Source organism: Carcharhinus amblyrhynchos, chromosome 28 (assembly GCF_965287045.1).
Source record: "Carcharhinus amblyrhynchos chromosome 28, sCarAmb.v2.hapA, whole genome shotgun sequence".
Taxonomy (NCBI): domain Eukaryota; kingdom Metazoa; phylum Chordata; class Chondrichthyes; order Carcharhiniformes; family Carcharhinidae; genus Carcharhinus; species Carcharhinus amblyrhynchos.
Window position 1 is genome coordinate 32745198 of NC_137351.1, and position 21146 is coordinate 32766343.

Genomic DNA, 21146 nt, shown 5'->3' on the forward strand with positions numbered 1-21146 from the left:
AAGGTTGAACAGGTTAGGACTTTATTCCCTGGAGCGTAGAAGAATGAGGGGAGATTTGATAGAGGTGTATAAAATTATGATGGGTATTGATAGAGCGAATGCAAGCAGGCTTTTTCCACTGAGGCTAGGGGAGAAAAATCTAGGGGACATGGGTTAAGGGTGAAGGGGGAAAAGTTTAAAGAGAATACTGGGGGGAAGGTTCTTCACACAGAGAGTGTTGGGAGTGTGGAATGAGCTGCCGGATGAAGTGGTGAAAGCGGGCTCACTTTTAATGTTTAAGAAAAACTTGGACAGGTACATGGATGAGAGGGGTGTGGAGGGATATGGTCCAGGTGCAGGTCAATGGGGCTAGGCAGAAAAATGGTTCGGCACAGCCAAGAAGGGCCAAAAGGCCTGTTTCTGTGCAGTAATGTTCTATGTGTATTCTGCGAAATAAACCAGCTTTTTAATTTGATATTTGTTACGTTTGACTACACTGCATGTAGGGGCACAATATCCAACTTTGGAATGTGGTAGATATGGAATCAACTAACAGGACTGACTGATGCCACTGGTTTCTACTGCTTATCCTGGATTTGTAACATGATTGAAAGGGACAGGTTTGACATTTTCCATGCAAGCCAATGGAAATACGAAGAGCTGGATGTGTAAAGCAGGCTGCTGATTCACAATAGTCCATTTTAATTATCGGGTAAAGTTAGAATCAACCCCAAGAGTTTAGAACTGTCAATCTGCTGGGAAAACACAGGCAAGATGTTCGGGTGTCACATTTGAACTTAACTTGAATAAAGTGTCACATAAACTTGGCTTCTATTCGAGAACAAAAGATTGAAAGACGATCTAATCAAGGTTTTTAAAATGGGAGGCAGTGGCCAAGTGGTATTATCGCCAGACTACTAATCCAGAAACTCACCTAATGTTCTGGGGACCCAGGTTTGAATCCTGCCATGGCATGGTGGAATTTGAATTCAACAAAATATATCTGGAATTAAGAAGTACAGGTTCATAGCTACTTGAAAGTGGAGTCACAGATGGACAGAGTGATGAAGGAGGCATTTGACATACTCGGTTTCATTGGTCAGTACAGTGAACACAGATAGGACGTATTGTTGAAGTTGTACAAGACATTGGTAAGGCCACACTTGGAACACTGTGTACAGTTCTGGTCACCCTATTATAAAAATCATATTATTAAATTAGAAAGGGTGCAGAAACGATTTACTGGGACATTACTGGGACATTGATGGTTTGAGTTATAAGGAGAGAACAAAGAACAAAGAAAATTACAGCACAGGAACAGCCCTTCAGCCCTCCAAGCCTGCACCGACCATGCTGCTCAACTTAACTAAAACCCCCTACCCTTCCCGGGTCCATAATCCCTCTATTCCCATCCTATTCATGTATTTGTCAAGACGCCCCTTAAAAGTCACTACCGTATCTGCTTCCACTACCTCCCCTGGCAACAAGTTCCAGGCACCCACTACTCTCTGTGTAAAAAATTTGCCTCTTACACCTTCTTTAAACCTTGCCCCTCACAACTTAAACATATGCCCCCTAGTAATTGACTCTTACACCCTGGGAAAAAGCTTCTGACAATCCACTCTGTCCATGCCTCTCATAATCTTGTAGACTTCTATCAAGTCTCCCCTCAATCTCTGTCACTCCAGTGAGAACAAACCAAGTTTCTCCAACCTCTCCTCACAGCTAATGCTCTCCATACCAGGCAACGTCCTGGTAAATCTTTTCTGTACCCTGTCCAAAGCCTCCACATCCTTCTGGTAGTGTGGTGACCAGAATTGAACACTATATTCCAAACGCAGTCTAACTAAGGTTCTATAAAGTTGCAACATGACTTGCCAATTTTTAAACTCAATACCCCAGCTGATGAAGGCAAGCATGCCGTATGCCTTCTTGACTACCTTCTCCACCTGCATTGCCACTTTCAGTGACCTGTGCACCTGTACACCCAAATCCTTTTGCCTGTCAATACTCTTAAGGGTTCTGCCATTTACCTCCTGTATATAGAGGCTGGATAGACTGAGATTTTTTTCTCTGGGGCGCAGAAGGCTGATGGGTGATCTTATAGACATCTATAAAATAATGAGGGGCATAGATTAGCTAGATAGTTAATATCTTTTCCCAAAGGTAGGGGAGTCTAAAACTAGAGGGCATAGGTTTAAGATGCGAGGGGAGAGATAACAAAAGTATCCAGAGGGACAATGTTTTCACACAGAGGGTGGTGAGCATCTGGAACAAGCTGCCAGAGGTAATAGTAGAGGCGGGTACAATTTTGTCTTTTAAAAAGCATTTAAACAGTTACAAGGGTAAGACGGATATAGAGGGATGTGGGCCAAGTGGAGCAATTGGACTAGCTTCAGTGTTTGAAAAAAAAAGGGTGGCATGGACAAGTTAGGCTAAAGGGCCTGTTTCCATGTTGTAAACCTTTATGACTCTACTAATGACCACGAAACCATTGTCGATTGTTGGAAAAACCCATCTAGTTCACTAATGTCCTTTAGGGAAGGAAATCTGCTGTCCTTGCCTGGTCTGGCCTACATGTGACTCTAGAGCTACAGCAACGTGGTTGATTCTCAATTGCCCTCCAAGGGCAACTAGGGATGAGCAATAAATGCTGGCCAGCCAGCGATGTCCCATGAATAAAAACAAGGATTGGAAAGGAGACTCCAGAATTAGAGTTGGGCCCTAAGATGACTTTGGAAATGGGGAGACAGTTAATCAGGCAGAAATGGGGATCCAGTTACCTTTCCACCTCTGCTCCAATTAAATGTGGCGTAGGAAGGCTTGTGGATAACCCCCCATTCAGACCCTTAAGTCTGAAATTAAAGCGGGCAACAATCCACCAGGCGATTAGTCGAGCATTCATATTTCAGAACATTTCCAAATAAGCAATTGGGCATTTACTGCTGCCCTATCCAGTATGCATACAGCCTGAATGCTCTTTGTAATCTTACATTCTGTGGTTGTACAGCAGCAATACCTGTTGCCACTTATGTCTGAACTTGTTATCACACTGAAAGCTTAAAAGAATTTCATGGCGCAAACAAAATCTAGGTTAGGGCCAAACCTGTAGGCGTAAGATGAGGAAATTTACACACAAGCAGGCAGTTGGTGTTTGGAACTCTCTTCTAAAACTGAAATTGATATTAAGGTATGTGAAGGAAAGGCAGGTATATGGAGATAAGCTGCAGATCAGTCTGACTTCACTGAATGGAGGAACAGGCTTGAGGGGCTAAGTAGCCTAATTCTGTTCTTAGTATTCCTATAAGTTTACAAGTGCAGTTGCCCACCTCCCTCAAGTTTCAGTTATAGCTTATCCATACAGAGATGCTCAGGTGCTATAATTGGAGGAGTGCAGATATTTTGGGGGTTGGCAACTGGAGCTGACCATCCAGATAGGGTTAGAGAGGGGAGGGGTGTTGAAAACATGGAGTAATTATGAAACAAGTATGAGATATTGCTTAGATGTAAGTCAGCAAAGACAGTGATGGTGAGTGAATGGAATTTGGTGCGAGTGAGGACACGGGCAGAGTTTTGGATGACTTTCACGAAGGGTAGAAGATGGGAGACTGGCCAGGAGTGTATTGGAATAATCCAAGAGGCAGCAGAGAGATGAATGAGAGTTCAGCAGCAAATGGGCAGAATCTGGCAATTTGATGCTTTATTTTAGGCATTCTTACTGATGGTGTGGATATGCGGATGAAAGTTCATCTTGGGGTTAAGGTTGCAATGAGCCTGGATCAGCTTCAGACAATTGTCAGGGATGGAATCGGTCATGACAAAGTGGAGTTTGTGATGGGGACTGAAGTCATTGGCTCAATCTTAATATTTCATTGAAAGAAATTTCCACTGATGAAATACATTTTTAAAAATTATATTTCATGGGATTTTGGAAATGTCCATCATTAATTACCATTAGTGCACTGGTGGTCACCTTTCACAATTCTACAGACTCTGGAATGGTTCCTGCAAAATGGAAGGTACTAAGTGTGACCCCACTATTTAAGAGGGACAGACAGAGAACAACAAACCTGTTCGCTTGACATCAGGAGTAGGGAGACTGCAAGAATCTATTACAAAGTGAGTGACAAATGGGCATTTAGAAAATAATGGGAGGACTGAGCAGAGTTGACATGGATTTATGAAAGGAAAAACATGTTTGACAAACATGCTGGAGTTTTTTGAGAACGTAGCAGAATAAATGAGGGCAAAACAATGTCTGTACTGTGTTTTTGGATTTTCAGAAGGTTTTTGATACAGTTCCACACAAGGTTAGTGAACAAAATGAGAGCACATGGGATTGGAGGTAATATACTGGCGTGGATTGAGAATCGGTTATTGAATTGAAAACAGAGAGTAAGGATAACAGGTCATTCTCAGTTTAGGGGGTTGTGACTATTTTAAAATTAATTTTACAGGAGGTGAGCTCGCTGGCTCGGCATTTCTTGCCCATCCCTAATTACTCTTGAGAAGGTGATGGTGAGCTGTCTTTTTGAACCAATGCAACTCTGAGGTATACGTACACCAAAGTGTTATTAGGAAGGGAGATCCAGGATTTTGACCCAGCGATAGTGAAGCAATGACAATATATTTCCAAATCAGGATAGGGGAACCTCCAGGTGGTGGTGTTCCAGCTGTATCAGCTGCCCATGACCTTACAGATGGTAGTGGTCATGGATTTGGAAGGTTCTGTCTAAGGGGCCTTGGTGAGTTCCTGCAGTGCATCCTGAAGATGGTACACACTGCTGCCACTGTTCGTCAGGGTGGAGCGAGTATTTATGGTTGGGGTGCCAATCAAATGGGTTGCCTAGCTCTGCATGGTGTTGAGCTTTTTGTGTTGTTGGAGCTGCATTCATCCAGACAAGTGGAAAGTATTCCATCATACTCCTGGCTTGATTCTTGTAGATGGTGGATAGACTTTGAGCAGTCGGGAGGTTAGTTACTCACCACAGAATTCCGAGCCTCTGATCTGCTTTTGTAGCCACAGTATTTGTATGGCTAGTCCACTTCAGTTTCTGGTCTAGAGTAATCCTCAAAATGCTGATAGTGGGGGCTGGATTCAGTGATGGTAAAGCCACTGAATGCTTAGGGGTGATGGTTAAATCCTCCCTTGTTGGAGATTGTCATTGCCTGGTACCTGTGTGGCATGAATGTCACTTGCCACTTGTCAGCCCAAGCCTGGATGTGGTCCAGGTCTTGTTGCATTTGGATATGAAATGCTTCAGTATCTGGGGAATAGTGAAATGTGCTGAGCACTTTGCAATCATCAGCGACTCATGGGGTATCAATGATTCGAATATGGAGACTAAATTACTATTTCTGATGACACAAAACTAGGTAGGAATGTGAGTTGTGAGGAGGGTGCAAGGTACTTTAAGAGTATTTCAACAGGCTAAAAGAGTGGGTAAGAACATGGCAAGTGGAGTATGTGAAAAAGTATGAAGTTATCTACTTTGGTAGGAAAAACAGAGGTGCAGAGTTTTTTTTAAACGGTATGAGATGGGATGTGTTGATGTCCAAAGAGGCCTGAGTGTCCTTGTTCATAAGTTAGTGTAAATTAACATGAAGGCGTTGCAAACAATTCTGAAGGCAAATGATATGTTGGTCTTTATTCCAAGAGGATTTGAAAACAGGAGTAAAGATGTCATGCTGCAATTGTACAGAGGCTAGCTGAAACTGCATCTAGAATATTGTGTACAGTTTTGGTCTTACCCGAGGGAGGATATACTTGCCGTAGAGGGAGTGTAGAGAAGGTTTGCCAGACCGATCCCTGGGATGGTGAAATTGTTCTATGAGGAAAAAGTGAGGAGATTGGGCCCGTACCCTCCAGAGTTTGACGGAATGAGAGGCAATCTCATTGAAACATTCAAAATTCTCCCAGGGTCCGACAAAGTAGATGCAGGAAGAATGTTTTCTCTGGCTGGGGTGTCTAAAACCAGGGGACACATTCTCAGAATAAAGGGTAGAACATTTAGGACTGATATGAGGAGGAATTTCTTCACTGAGAGGATAGGAAATCTTTGGAATGCCCTACTCAAGGGGAATGTAGAGGCTCATTAATTGAGTATGTTCATGACAGGAATTGGTACATGTATTGATCATAAAAACATCAACGGATATGGGGATAGTGTGGAAAACGGCAATGAGGTAGGCAGCACGTAGACGAGAAATAAAAAGAGGCGAAAGACAGATCCTTGGAGGATAACTGAGATAACTTTGGAAGTGGAAAAGTAATTGCAGTGATTCTCTGGTTATGATTGTACAAATAAGAATGGAACTAGGTAAAAGCAGTTCCAGCCAGGCAGAAGACCTTGGAGGTGTGTAGAGTACATACGTTGTCCAAGCTGCTATAAAGTGATTCCCATCATAGCCAGGTTTGTACAAAATAAAAAGTGAATAATTGAAAAGCAAAATTCTCGATCAGTAAGGGAATCAAGGATTATAGAGATAAGGTGGAAAAATGGAGTTGAGGATCATAGCAGATCAGTCATGCTCTCATTGATTGGTGGAGCTGACTCAATGGGCGACATTTGCTCTTATGTCTTATGGCCTATTTCAGAAATCTGAAATAAAAACAGAAAGTGCTGGAAATACTCAGTAGGTCAGACATTATCTATAGAGAGAAATAGAGTTAATGTTTCAGATCGAAACCTTGCATCTTTGTTACAATGACAGGTTATCAATCTATTTCTCTCTCAAAGACACTGGCAAAGATGACATTCATTTCTCCTCCCACCTTTGCCCCTTGAATGAAGATGTGAAATAATACCACTCCATGGGCAATAGGCTCTTTCCATGACTACACTGAGTGGCAATTCTCTCACTGTAAACTTAGTACACGCAGAGGCAGGACCATCATAGCCTCTGATCTTTACCCAGTGTTATCGGACAACAAATTTTATGAAATTGGGCACACAAAATGGAAGCAGACTGAAGTTACACCAGAGCCCCTCCACTAAAAATCACAAAGTAACAGACACCGATCAGTAGGCAAGAGCATGCTTTTAGAATGCAAATGAGGGCTAGCACATAAGGGAAGCTGGGCAGGATGGCACCTACAGGAACTAACTCTCCACCCCATCAAAATCAGCACTTTTAAAACAGTCAAACAGCCCATGGAGACACCTAAAATTACCATAGTTAAGGAAACATTCCTGGCCCCTCAAAACCTCTGTTGAGATCAATGACACACCTATGGTTCAAACCCCGGAGATTCTAGACTTTTAAATAACCAATCAGACAAAACAATTAACACACACCTAAAACAATTTCCTCAACACTTGGAAACATCGAGACAGGATGGCTAAGGCTGAATACTGTAAACAAAGTATTAGCGTTTGAATCGCGTACTGCACCGATGTTCAGGTTTAACTATAGCCTGCCGCGAGGGACAGGCAGAGCGCTTTCGGGACAGTCTGACTATATGTCCTGACTGTGCTTCTCCATCGAAATAAAAGAAAATAAAGCTATGCCGTTATTGAACTTCACCCTGAGTCCGTAGTGGTTGTTTCGCCCACTCGCGCTAACACCAGCAAGAGAGACTGTATTGCAAACAGACACAAAAACCCCAGAAGATTCTCTTCCCTCATTCAACCCAGTGATACTGAAGTCCAATGTATCATTTGGACAACTTGCTTGAAATTAAAACTTAGGCTTTAAACTTACAATCTTCCTGTCTACGTGACATATTCCAGCCCTACCGATGAGGCACTGGGAGAACCGGTTTGTTTTAATTTGTAACACATCTTAGCGTATGCTGGTTTTGATCTGTAGTGGTAATGCAACAGGCTGATAAAAGGTAGCTTTCCACAGCATAGAGATAACCACATGTCCTCCCATTGTCAATACTGAGTTTCACAACCATATCCCCACTACAGCTGTAAAAACATTGCATCTGTATTTTTCCCTGAATGAGAGACTAGGTTGAGTTTGAAGATGTACAGGCTCTCTTTACCAGAGTGCAAGTGAAGGGGTGTATAACGCTGCACCGCCTGGCCACTGAAAATGGTGCAGTGTATTATATTCTAAACATCAATGCCAGGTTTGGTCCTGGGGTTTTCTGGCAAGGCTAACATTTGTTGCCTATCGTCAAGTGCTCTTGAGAAGAGCCATCTTTTTTAATCACTAGTGTATGTGGTATAAATATACCTCTAATGCTTCTAGGCAGAGAATTTCAGACTTTTGATCCAACGACAATGGAGGAATGGCATTACAGTTCTACAGATTTATTTGGCAGTACAAGCTTTCAGAGTGCAGCCCCTTCATCAGGATATGTACGATCTTCTTGGAGATCCTCTCTACTTGGAGCCGGCAGTTTGCAGTGTCAATGGTAGCCATGACGTGGAGCTGCCAACGTTGGACTGGGGTAGGTATAGTAAATAGTCTCACAGCACCAGATTAAATTTGGCAGCATTTCTTGGAGAGGATCTTCAAGAAGATTGCGCATATCCTGATGAAGGAGAACGCTCCAAAAGCTTGTGCTACCAAATAAACCTGTTCTGGACTTTAACCTGGTGTTGTGAAACTACTTACTGTGCTGACACCAGTCCAATGCTGGCATCTCCACACTATGGTTATAGTTCCAAGTCAGGAAAGTGTGCAGCTTGAAGGGGAACTTGCAGGTGCTGCTTTCAAAGTGGTAGAGGTCACAGATTTGGGAGGTGCTGTCAAATGATACCTGGAGAATTGCTACTGGTGCAGGGCATCTAGTATATCATGTGCACTGCTGCCACTCTGTGTTGATGGTGGAGGGAGTGAATGTCCAAGGTGGTGGATGGGGTGCGAATCAACAGGGCAAATTTGTTCATAATGATGTCAAGCTTCTTCAGTGTTGTTGGAGCCGCAAGTGGAGAGTATTCACTCCTAACTTGCGCGTTCCAGATGGTGGACAGACTTTGGGGAGACAGGTGGTGAGTTATTCTCCACAGAATTCCAGGCATCTCATTTGCTCTTGCTGCTACAGCATTTCTTTGGTTTGCTTAGATTCTGTTCAATGGTATCCCCCAGGATGTTATTTGTGGGGAATTCCAAAGTGGTAATGTCAGTGACTGTGAAGGAGCAATGGTTTGATTTATCTGGCGGGTGTTATGGCCGAAAACTTCCAACAAATTCTCTGACAACCCTGAATTTATTATTGCCCATAGCCATAACCAAAAAAAAACAGATGTACCCACATTGTTTTAGAACTTGTGAAAACATACATGAGCAGTAATATCCGCTGCTTCTGCGCAGTGTCAGTGCATGGAGAATTTGTAAAGGAAGTCAGTCAATAAACTTGAGATTGGGGAGATTAAGACAACAAAATAACATAGAATCATAGAAATTATACAGCATAGAAGGGGGCTATTCAATCCATCTTCTCCATGCCAACCCAACAACACCCAGGAGCTCTTTCTAATCCCATCTTCTTGCACAAGGCCCATAGCTCACAATACTTCAGGTGCAGATCCTGGTACTTGATAGATGTAAAACAAAACAGAGAAGGGTGCAGAACAACAGACAAAAAACTTGGGTGTATCAAACCAACCTCCCAATGAGGTTGTCAGATTAAAAAGCACCCAATAGACAACAAAACAAAGAAACATCCAAAAAATCACATTTGTGTTCAAGTGAAAGCAAACATCTAGCTTTCACTTGCTCAGTTCAGTTTCTGTTCAATGGTATCCCCCGCTGATTGGTTGTTGCGGGAAGAATTGCTTAGGCACAGTCACTGCTTCTAGAAGGTGGACCTCCGGGAGACACCCTCTGTGTTCAAATGAAGGCAAGAATCCAGCAGAGGGCAGCAGAGTGGTGATTGGCTTGTTGCCAGTGTATGGTTTATGGAGGAACTGTTGGAAAGGGACAGTTAAACTCCAAGCACTAACTCAATGTTTTCCTCTCTACCTCCTTCCCTAACCAAAAAAAAAGTCACAGTGAGGGCCACAAAGCAGGGGAAAAGTGAGTTGAGATTCTCTTTTTTTAACCTGTACAAGGACAGAATGACAGTTAGGATAGTGGTATGCTCCTCCTGCCAGATGTGGGAAATTAGGGAACAGTCTAGTCTCCCTGACAATTTTGACAGCAGGAAATGTGTCCAGCTGCAACTCCTCACAGATCGCATTGTTCAGTTGGAGCAGCAGATGGACACACTGCAGAGCATATAGGAGGCAGAGTGTGTGATAGACGCTAGTTACAGGGAGGTTGTCACACCACAGGTTCAGTCAGGTGACCACCAGAAGAGGCAGGCTGATAGGCACAGCAGACTCCTGCACTATTCCCTTTTTAAACAGATATATCATTTTGGATACCGTTGTGGGTGGATAGCCTGTCAGGGGAAGATATCAGCAGTAGCCAGGTCTGTGGCACCCACACCTGGTTTTGCTGTAGAGCAGGGTTGGGCAAAGAGCAAGCAAGCAGTAATAATGGGGGGCTCACTAGTTAGAGGCACAGACAGGCATTTCTGTGGCCACAATGGAGACTCCAGGATGGTGTGTTGCCTCCATGGTGCTGGGGTCCAGGGCATCCCTGAGTGGTTGCAGGATATTCTTAAGGGGGAGGGTGAGCAGCCAGAAGTCATTGTACATATTGGTACCAATGATATTGGTAGGAAAAGGGATGAGGTCCCTACAGGCATTTAGAGAGGCAACGACTGATTAGCAATAGCATGGCTTTGTGAGTGGAAAATCACGTCTCATGAATTTGATTGAGTTTTTTGAAGGGGTAACCAAGAAAGTAGATGAGAGTAATGCAGTTGATGTTATCTACGTGGACTTTAGCAAGACCTTTGACAAGATACCACATGGGAGATTGTTGCATAAGGTTAAATCTCACCGGATCCATGGTCAAGTTTTACCCCCTCTCTAATCAGGCCATCCACATACTGAATGATAAATTCTTCCTGAATTCTCTCCATCTAAACCTCTAATAGTATGGTTGTGCCAATGAATGTTTTGAAAATTAAAATCCCCTATTACCACCCTATTTTTCTTAGAGCTATCTGTAATCTCCTTACATATTTGCTTCTCAAATGGATAAAGTTGGCTTAATGACAGAAGACGGAGGGTGGTTGTCGAGGATTGTTTTTCAAACTGGAGGCCTGTAACCAGCGGTGTGTCTCAGGGATTGGTGCTGGATCCACTATTACTTGTCATTTATATTAATGATTTGGATGAGAATTTAGGAGGCATGGTTAGTAAGTTTGCAGATGACACCCAAGACTGGTGGCATAGTGGACTGTGAAGGAGGTTATCTCGGATTGCAACAGGATCTTGATCAACTGAGCCAGTGGGCTGAAGAAAGGCAGATGGAGTTTAATTTAGGTAAAGGTGAGGTGATACATTTTGGTAGATTGAACCAGGGTAGGTCTTACTCAGTTAATAGGAGGGCATTGGGAGAGTTATAGAACCAAGGGATCTGGGGGGATACAAGTTCATAGCTCGTTGGAAATGGAGAAACACGTGACAGAATGATGAAGAAGGCATTCAGCATGTTTGGTTTCATTGATCAGAACATTAAATAGTTGGGACGTTTTGTTGAAGTTGTACAAGGCATTAGAGAGGCCATACTTGGGATACTGTGTTCAGTCACCCTATTATAGAAAGGATATTGTTAAACTAGAAAGAGTGCAGGAAAGATTTACTAGGATGCTACCGGGACTTGATGGTTTGAGTTATAAGGAGAGGCTGGATAGACTGGGACTTTTTCCCCTGGAGTGTCGCAGTCTCAGGGTTATCTTATAGTGGTCTACAAAATAATGAGGGGTATAAATCGGCCAACATATTTTCCCAGAGGTGGGCGAGTCTAAAATTAGAGGGCATAAGTTTAAGATGATGGGGGAGAGATACAAAAGGATCCAGAGGGGCAATTTTTTCACACAAAGGGTGGTAAGTGTCTGAAACAAGCTGCCAGAGGTTGTAGTAGAGGCGGGTACAATTTTGTCTTTTAAAAAACATTTAGGCAGTTACATGGGTAAGATGAGTACAGAGGGATATGAGCCAAACACAGGCAATTTGGACTAACACGTTGGTTAAAAAAGGGCAGCATGGACAAGTTGGGCCGAAGGGCCTGTTTCCAAGATGTAAACTTCTCTGACTCTAAATTCGCAGCTCTGCCTCAATAGTGACGTGGTTGCCAAACAAAAGATAATAAACGAGAGGATGAAAAACACAGGCCGAGAGAAGAGACACACCAATGGTGGTCAGTGACAAAGCACTATGCAGCACACCTACTGCGTTCTCTACACTTCTATCTGTTCCTCCTCCTTTCTAAGCTTACATTCTAGGCAGCTTAACAATCACCATATTTCCAGTTTTCCTGTCACATGCTCATCTCATTGGAATTTGTGTGGTGGGACTGAATGTAACTTATCAGCCCAAGGCAGAGTGTTGCCAGGTATTGCTGTGTGAAGTCAAGGACAGTTTCTGTATTTGAGGAGTGGTGAATACTGCAACATCAGCAAAAGCCCCATTTCTGATCTTATGACGGAGGGATGGTCATTGATGAAGCAGCTGACGATGACTGGGCTTAGGACACAACGCGAGGTACTCCTGAGATGACTGGCTTCTAACAACTGCAACCATCTTCCTTTGTGCCAGGCACGATTCTAAACTCAGTGCATGTTTTCCACATTTCCTACTGATTCCCATTTCCATGGGTTCCGTGGTGTCACACTTGGTCAAATGCTGACTCGAGATCCAGGCACTCCCACTTCTGGAGTTCAGCTCTACTCTCTACAATTGGTCCAAGGCTATTAAAAGATTATAGAATCCTGATAGTGGAGAAGGAGGACATTCAGGCCATTGGGTCTGCACCAACTCTCTGACAGAATAACTTACACAGACCTCTCCCCTTCCATATCCCCTGTGTGTATACTACATCCAATCCACCTACCCAGCATATCTACCCTACCTTGGACTGTGGGAGGAAACCCACACAGATACAGGGAGAACAAGCAAACTCCATACAGTCAGTCACTCAAGGTTGAGATTGAACCTGGGTTCCTGGCACCATGAGGCAACAGTGCTAACCACTGTACCACCATGTCACCCAGAAGCCAAGTGGCCCTGACAGAATCCAAGCTGAGCATCAGTAAGCATTGCGGAATATGTTCAGCTTGATAGCACGAAGATTACACTGTCCATCAGTTTACTAATGATCAAGGGTAGACAGATAATATTGGCCAGATTGGATTTGTTCTGATTTTTGTGGACAGGACACAGTTTTCTCATTATCAGGTAGCTGTTAGTGTTAAAGCTGAATCAGAACAGCCTGGCTAGAGATGTAGCTAGTTGCGTTGACCAAGTCTTCTGTACAACTGCTGGGATGTTGTCAGGGCCCAATAGCCTTTGCTGTCTCCAGTGCCTTGATCTTAGTGAGAAGAGAATTGGGAGAATATCGACATCTGTGATTTGGAGGAACTCGTGAGGTGGAGACAGATTAACCATTAGTGCTTCTGAATAAGGATGACTGTAACGCTTCAGCCTAATGTTTTGCACTGAAGCTGGGCTTCACCATTAAAGATGGGGATGTTTGTGAGGTTTCCTCTTCCTTCCATCATTTGTTTAATTATCTATCAGCATTCATAACTGGACGTGGCAGGACAGCAGAGCTTTGATGTGAATCATCAGTTGTGACAGTTTAGCTTCTGTTATTCAGCATGTGTTGTTACTTCACCAGATTGCCACCTCATTTTTAGGTATACCTGGTGCTGTTCCTGACATGCTCATCTATATTACTCATCGAACCAGGGTTGATCTCCTGTCTTGGTAATAATGGAGGAGTGAGGAATATACTGAACCATAAGCTCAGGACATGAAGATGGGATGTCGTCTCCACGAGGACTGCGGGATGATCAATCCTATCAACATTGCCATGGATGGATGCATCTGCGACAGGTAGTTTGGTGAGGATCAGGTCAAGTACATTCTCTCACTACCTACTGCAAGTCTAGATTAGTCGCTATCTCCTTCAGGACTTGGTCAGCTCAATTAATGGTGATGCTGCTGAGCCACACTTGGTGATGGACACTGAAGCCCCCCCCACCCACCCCCCATCCAAAGCATATGTTGCGTACTTGGTGTCCTCAGTACTTCAAAGTGGATAGGAGCAATGCTTCAGCAGGTAGGGAGGGCAATGAGAAGGTGGTTTCCTTGCAACACTTGACCTAATGTTTTGAAGTCACAAGTTCCAATCCATGTTAAGGGATCCTAGGGCCATTCTGTTCCAATTGTATATCACTGTCCTGCCTACCTTTTATAGACCTGTGTTTCTGGTACGATTAGATATACTGAGGGGACAGTGGAGATGTCTGACTGAAAAGAATGAGTCAATGATTATGACCATGTCAGGCTGTGGCTTGACCAGTTTGTGGGACAATTCTCCCAATTTTGGCACAAGCCCCCAGAGGTTAGTGAGGAAGACCCGTGCACGATAGACTGGGCCAGGTACCAATGCCTAGGTTGAAACATTCATCTGTCAGGTTTTAATTCTTATGCTTTACTCTATTGGCTTGGTTTAACTGAAGGAGCGTTAAGAGTCATGAATAATGCCAGGCACATGTTTGCAGTCACATGCCAGCCCAATTTCTTTCCCCAGAAGAGATAGGTGCACCAGGTTAAGTTTTTATGATAATCTTGCGGGTTAAGGTCATTGTTATAATTGCTAGCTTTTTATTCCAGATTTAATTAAATTGCCCAAATCATGAACTTATGCCTCTTAATCATTAGTCCCGGTCTGCAAATTACCAGCTCAGTAATATGACAGAGAGCTAATATACCTAATTTCATAAAGTACTCTCTGTTCACGAATTTGACAAAGCAAACCATCTGAAATGAAAGCATTCTTTTTACATGAACTAAAATGTTATCTACTCCAACTTTAAAAATAAATTGAGCTGAAGGAATACACGTTACGAACTACTTGAAAAGGAGCACGTGTGTTTCTCCTGTTGGCTTGGCCTCAAACTCCATCAACATCAGGAAATGGAAACATCTTTTCTATGTTATCGTGGAGGCAGTTTCCGAGCATTTTAAACTTTGAAGTGGCAAAAGGCACTTGGTTCAAACGTTTGCTGAAATGTGTTGCCACCAGCAGCCACAAAAAGACTCATTGAACTGAGCTCAAGCCAGGAGATTTTCTGGAGCCAAGTTTCACTTCAGCTCAGATTACAAGCCATTTGGTAGACTTCCAATGATCTTGTAGACACCTCTTCACTACATTACAAAGTTACATGGGTTTTATTATTTGGGGGCTGAATGAAGTGTTGTCTGTGTGGACCAAATCAGACTGCACTGAAATAGTGGTCCTTCCAAAGGAAAATATTTTAAAAGCAAATGGTTTATGAAAATGGCCCCAAAATTGATACACCATCTACAGTAACTTGTATTTATACAGTGGCTCTAAAGTAAGTCTCAAAATGCTTCACAGAAGCGACTTCTTAAAAAATTGCACTTAGTTTGGAGTGAGAGGAAGTGTCTGACATGAAAACTGAAGCTTCTGCATTAGATTCACTGCTTGGCTAACTTACAACATCATGAGATTGATTAGAATATGGGTACAGATAAATGCCACTGCGGCAGAGATCAGATATTTCACCCTTCATTAAAACTTCTCTACTAATCTTTATTCTTAGCATAAGAGCTGGAGGCAGAATGAGACTGCATGGGGAGAACTGCTCTGCAAGCACATTTTTGTCTGAATAATGAAGGAAAAATACTGTAAAATGTTTGAAATATTCAACAATTATAAGCAGAAGGAAAAAATAATTTTAAATCACCCAGAATTCCTATCAATAACATATACACAATAAAAGCAACTTTTGTGGTGAGCAAGTCCTAATACATATTAAGTTAAAGTTTATTTGTTAGTTACAAGTAGTCTTACATTAACACTGCAATGAAGTTATGTGACAATTCGTTAGTCACCACACTCTGGCGCCTGTTTGGGTACACTGAGGGAGAATCTGGCACAGCCAATGCACCTAACTAGCACTTCTTTGGACTGTGGAGGAAACTGGAACACCCGGAGGAAACCCATGTAGACATGGGGAGAATGTGCAAAGTCCACACAGCGACCCAAGCCGGGAGTTGAACCTGGGTCCCTGAAGCTGTGAGGCAGCAGTGATAACTACTGTGCCACTGTGCTCGATCTTGGTGCACAGGGGACAATTTCATAGTTTGACACGAAACTTGGAAGTATTGTAAACTGTGAAGAGGACAACGTAGATCTTCAAAAGGATATAAGATACATTGGTGAAGTGGGCAGATAGATGGCAGATGAAGTTCAAAACAGAGAAATCTGCGGTGGTGCACTTTGGTATGATGCAAATGGAGAGGTAAAATGAGGGGTAGAATTCTGAAGGGGATGCAGGAGCAGAGGGATCTAGATGTATATGTGTATAGGTCATTGAAAGTAGGAGAGGTGGAGAGAGCAATTAATAAAGCATACAGCATTCTGAGCTTTGTTAATAAGGACATAGTGTTGAACTTATACAAGGCACTATTTAGACCTCAGCTGGAATACTGTGTACAGTTCTGGGTGCCACACTATAGGAAGGATGTGAACGATATGGCATTTACAAGAATGGTTCCAGAGATGAGAAACTTCAGCTATGCGGAAAGATTGGAGAAATAAACTTTTTCTCCTGAGTGGTTTGGGTCTAGAATACAGAATACACAATACACAGAATACCTGGAAGTCTGGTGGAGGCAGATTCAATCAAGGCATTTGAGGGGGCGTTAGCTGATTATTTTGAATGCGGGTGTATGAGAAAAGGCAGGAGAATGCCAGTCAGTCATGATGTTCATTTGGAGAACCTCTGCAGGCACGGTGGGCCAAATGACCTCCTTGTGCGCCGTGACGATTCTGTGATTCAATAGGTATGTTCAAATGTACTGAAAAATATTGTCAATGATACAGGAGCTAGTTTATTTTGGAAAAAGGAGGTAGTAGCAGAATGATAAGTGCTGAGTTTGACAAGTTGAGGTGGTACCCACGGAGTTTAACAGCGTGGCTGGAAGGGGGAGATCCTTGACATTATTAGCACTGAGAGGTTTTGTCAACACTCGAGAGATTCCTGGGATTTAGGGTCACCGCTTACACAAATGATGTTGTCCTATGCTTTAGCAGGACTGCAAAAGTTTCAAATGACTCAGTATTGTAACATGGTTTCCAGCAACACCAATGGATGGGGAAGGAGAAACTGTTGAGGCTTCTTCAATGGCAATACATTAAGTACATTTTGATTGGTTTTTTACAATGAAATGAGTATACAACAGAAAAAGGTGGCACGGTAGCACAGTGGTTAGTAGTGCTGTCTCGCAGCGCCAAGGACCAGGTTCAATTCCGGCTTTGGTTGACTAACTGTGTGGAGTTTGCACACTCTCCCCATGTCTGCGTGGGTTTCCTTTTGGGTTCTCCAGTTTCCTCCCATGGGGTTAGGTGGATTGGCCATGCTGGATACGGGGATAGGAGTGGGGAGGTGGGGCTGGGTAAGACACTCTTTCGGAGAGTCTGCGCAGATTCAATGAGCCAAATGGCCTCCTTCTGCACTGTAGGGATTCTCTGGATAAAAGATGGAGTCAGTCGCCCACAGCGTGCACAGAAAGAGCAAAATCTAAGTGCGAGGCTCAGGCAAAGTGAGGCACAGAAAAAAACCATTGGCCCATCATCCCTGTACTGGTTCATGGCAAGAGCTATCCTAGTTAGTCTCACTTCCCCACGCTTCACCCACAACTCTGCTTTATTTGCCTTTTCAAATGCTTATCCAATTCCCTTTTGAATGTTACTTTTGAATATGTTTCCATCACCCTTTCAGGACGTGTATTTCAGCTTGCTGCATAAAAATATTCATATCTCACCTGGTTATTAACATTCCTGTCAGTGAAAATAATTCCTTCCTATCTATCCCATTAAAGGCTTTCTCTCCTCCAAGGAGAACAATTCCTGTTCTCACTGAAGTTCCTCATCTCTGGTATCGTTCTAGTACATTGCCTCTGCACCTTTCTTGCAAGCTTAGTGTCCACAATTAGATACAGTATTCTGAGCTGAGACCTAACCAGTGACATATAAACGTCTGGCATAATTTTCTTGCTTTTGTGGCCAGTACCTCTAGTTAGAACTGTAAAGAAATTGGATGTATTTTTCAATACAATTAAGGAGTCTTTATGAACTTAAAACTGACTTGTAAACATTTTGCAAAGTGCTACTGATGTCTCAGCCCTGTTCCTGTATGTTCCTGGCTTTACTCTGCTGCTGCGTTAGGCTCTGGGAAGAATTCGAATTTTAAAAAAATTATTCTTTCATAGGATATGGGCATCACTGGCAAGGCCAACATTTTTGTCCATCTCTAATTGCCCTCAAACTCAGTGGCTCATCATTTCTGGGGGCAGTTAAAAGTCAACCACATTGCCGTGGATTTGGTGTACATGTAAGCCAGACCAGGTAAGGACAGCAGATTTATTTCCTTGTAGGCATCAATAATGGTTTCATGGTCCCCATTGTTGGGGTTAGCTTTCAGCTCCAGATTTTATTAATTGAATTCAAGTTCCAGCCTGGTGGTGGGATTTGTACCTGGATCCCCAGAGCATGTGCTTGGCCCTGAATGAAGGGACAAAAACACTAAACCACTGTCTCCCCATCTCAGTATATAAAATGCTGAAGACTGTAATTTTTCTATTAATTATGTAACTGGGTGATAGTACAAACTGGGTGTAGCTGGTACGTCTGTATAATTACTTTTTTCTTAAACAATAATTGTGCAAAGATTCTATGCAGAAACAAAATAAAGCACAGCGGGTATAAATGTAAATTTTTCTATGCTTGTCTGTCTCTCTGAGCTAGACTCTTGTGAAAAGAAAAAATAATATTTTAGTCAAAAAGCCTTCTTAAACACATCTTTGAGCTTGTTTTGAAATTAGTTGGAAAAATAAAAAAAACCTAAGCTCTTTTACTCAACTGGGAATGGCATCCTTTGGCATCTGAATAGAGAAAAATAAACAATTTTATGAACACTTATTTAAGGTTCGAAGTACAAACAGAAGATAACACTGGTCTTGTAATTAACCTTCCCAGATGCCTGTCTTGTTGGGTCAGACTTTCAGTCTCAGATAAAAAGTTAGACGTTTAAAATATAAATTTTGCCTTAAAAAACACCTTCAAAATTCTTTTCACTGTTTTAAATTATTTCAAAAACTAATAACAGAAGAAAACACACAAGCCCACATGCACCTACTGATGGTTGATGGGGAGTTCTTCACACTGCAGCAGCAACAGGCACAGATAGAGCTAGGAACTCTTTAGCTAATCTAGTGATAGCACTGGAAAAAGTAACTACTTCAAAGTTCAGGCATTTCAAGAAACTCACACCCTTAGTGCCAGATATGATGCCAATCAGTGGAGGGTTTTCCCCCTGATTCCCACTGGCTCCAATCCTACTGAGACTCCATACTGCCCAACTCAGTCAATACTGCCTTAACATCAAGGGCAGTCACTCTCACCTCGAGTTCAGCTCTTTATGCATGTTTGAACTAAAGCTGTAATGATCTCAGGAGCTGAGTGCCCTGGTGGAACCCAAACTGGACTGAGTGAGGAGGGAAAATGATCTGTTCCCACTTAAGGCAATTTGGTCTACACATGATTACTCTGACCGTATTTGACTCTTAGAGATAGCAATGAAAAACAGCCTTGCCAGCATTACTTACATGGCGGAAACAAAATTCAAAACTACCACTGATGAACAAGCATCTATCTCCAATCATGTGAATCAACTAGCTGACATATGTGTGAAGAAATGATGGGGATAGAGCTTCTTTGTTTTGTGTATTTGGGCTCAGGTGTTAGAGGATTTGAATAGCACTGTTATGACGCAGAGGTGATGCTTCCCTCTGCGTGATTTTGGAACCTCCTAAAGGGATAATACTTGCCTCATAATCTTAAGTAAGTTTGTGTGCGGGAGTAGGAAGTTATTAGTTTAGGTAAATTAAAGTAGGATTGGATACTCTCTATCATGAACAATTAACAGGTTTTTATTTTAAAACTGGTGACAACTTTATTAAAACAATTAGCAAACTGAATAAACTCCCCAATAGAATGCTGTCCGGATATTACAAGATTCATGAATGAAACAAAAGCTTATAAATTCCAGTTGAGTTGATTTATCTTCGACTGTAGATGGTAAGTTTGATGAAGACTTACAATAAACTGCAGGATTTGGTTATGAGAGCCTAGCCTCTCCTTCCTTCTGAAGAGGTGGCCAGATTACTTTAACCATTATTTCTCCTTGTCCAGGTTTAAATACCTAGAATTACCTCTCCGTATTCCTGCAATTTGAACAGCTTCAGGCTGCCAACAACACTCAAATTTGAATTCAATTGGTTCTGTGTCTTTGAGTGCTTGCTTTAAAATCATTGGTCCAATTCAGAGCCTGTTTTGCAATGCTGGCAGACAATGCTATGTGATTTCTTTTGGTTTTCTTAGCATTTCTTTCCAATATTTACATTTGTCAAACACCTCATTTTTAACCTTATATATGCAACTTCCTAACAGTACCTGTGAACACCTGGCACAAAATCAGGATAACCCATCCAAAATAATCTCATCAACAGAATGACAACGATCAATATTGGAACAGAAAACAAACCCATCACTCACAATTTAAAAGCAATCTACAGATTTTGTGAAAATAAACCAAAATCTACACAGTCGAGTTTTAATTCAAAACATTAATTGCAGATGTAATTATATTTCAGTTTGCTGTTCGGAAACCAACTATTCAACATGATTTGAGTAATCTATCCACCTAAAATGTGATGCAGTACCTGTCCTGGGAAAGGTGGTCGACTTCCAGTCCAGGATGTTGCAGAGACCTGATTAGCATTAGATTGACGAGATATCTGAGCTAAAATCTGGCCGGCTGAAGACGTTTGCTGAATGATGTTGCCACCAGGTACCATTGAAGTGCTGAAAAGACAATATTAGAGATTTGTTGTTAAATAGCCAACCCTAATCTCAGCAACAACTTGCAATTATATCGTGTACTGAATGCAATATAATATTCCACAGCATAGACACAGGAATGTTATTAGATAAAATTTGACCACATGCTGCGTAATGAAATTTAAGACAGTTAACACAAAGGTCTGGAAAGAGGTAAA

At 42.4% G+C, this 21146-nt stretch overlaps 1 protein-coding gene across 5 annotated transcripts in view; it reads right to left on the bottom strand.

Annotated features, from left to right (window-relative positions):
- arnt2 (aryl-hydrocarbon receptor nuclear translocator 2) overlaps positions 1-21146 on the bottom strand; it is a 369880-nt gene that overhangs the window by 51468 nt on the left and 297266 nt on the right. For all 5 annotated transcript variants that reach the window (XM_080214131.1, XM_080214130.1, XM_080214133.1 and 2 more), the window contains one exon: positions 20811-20952. In XM_080214131.1, the coding sequence (XP_080070257.1) occupies positions 20811-20952 (142 nt within the window). The remainder of the gene's footprint in view (positions 1-20810; positions 20953-21146) is intronic.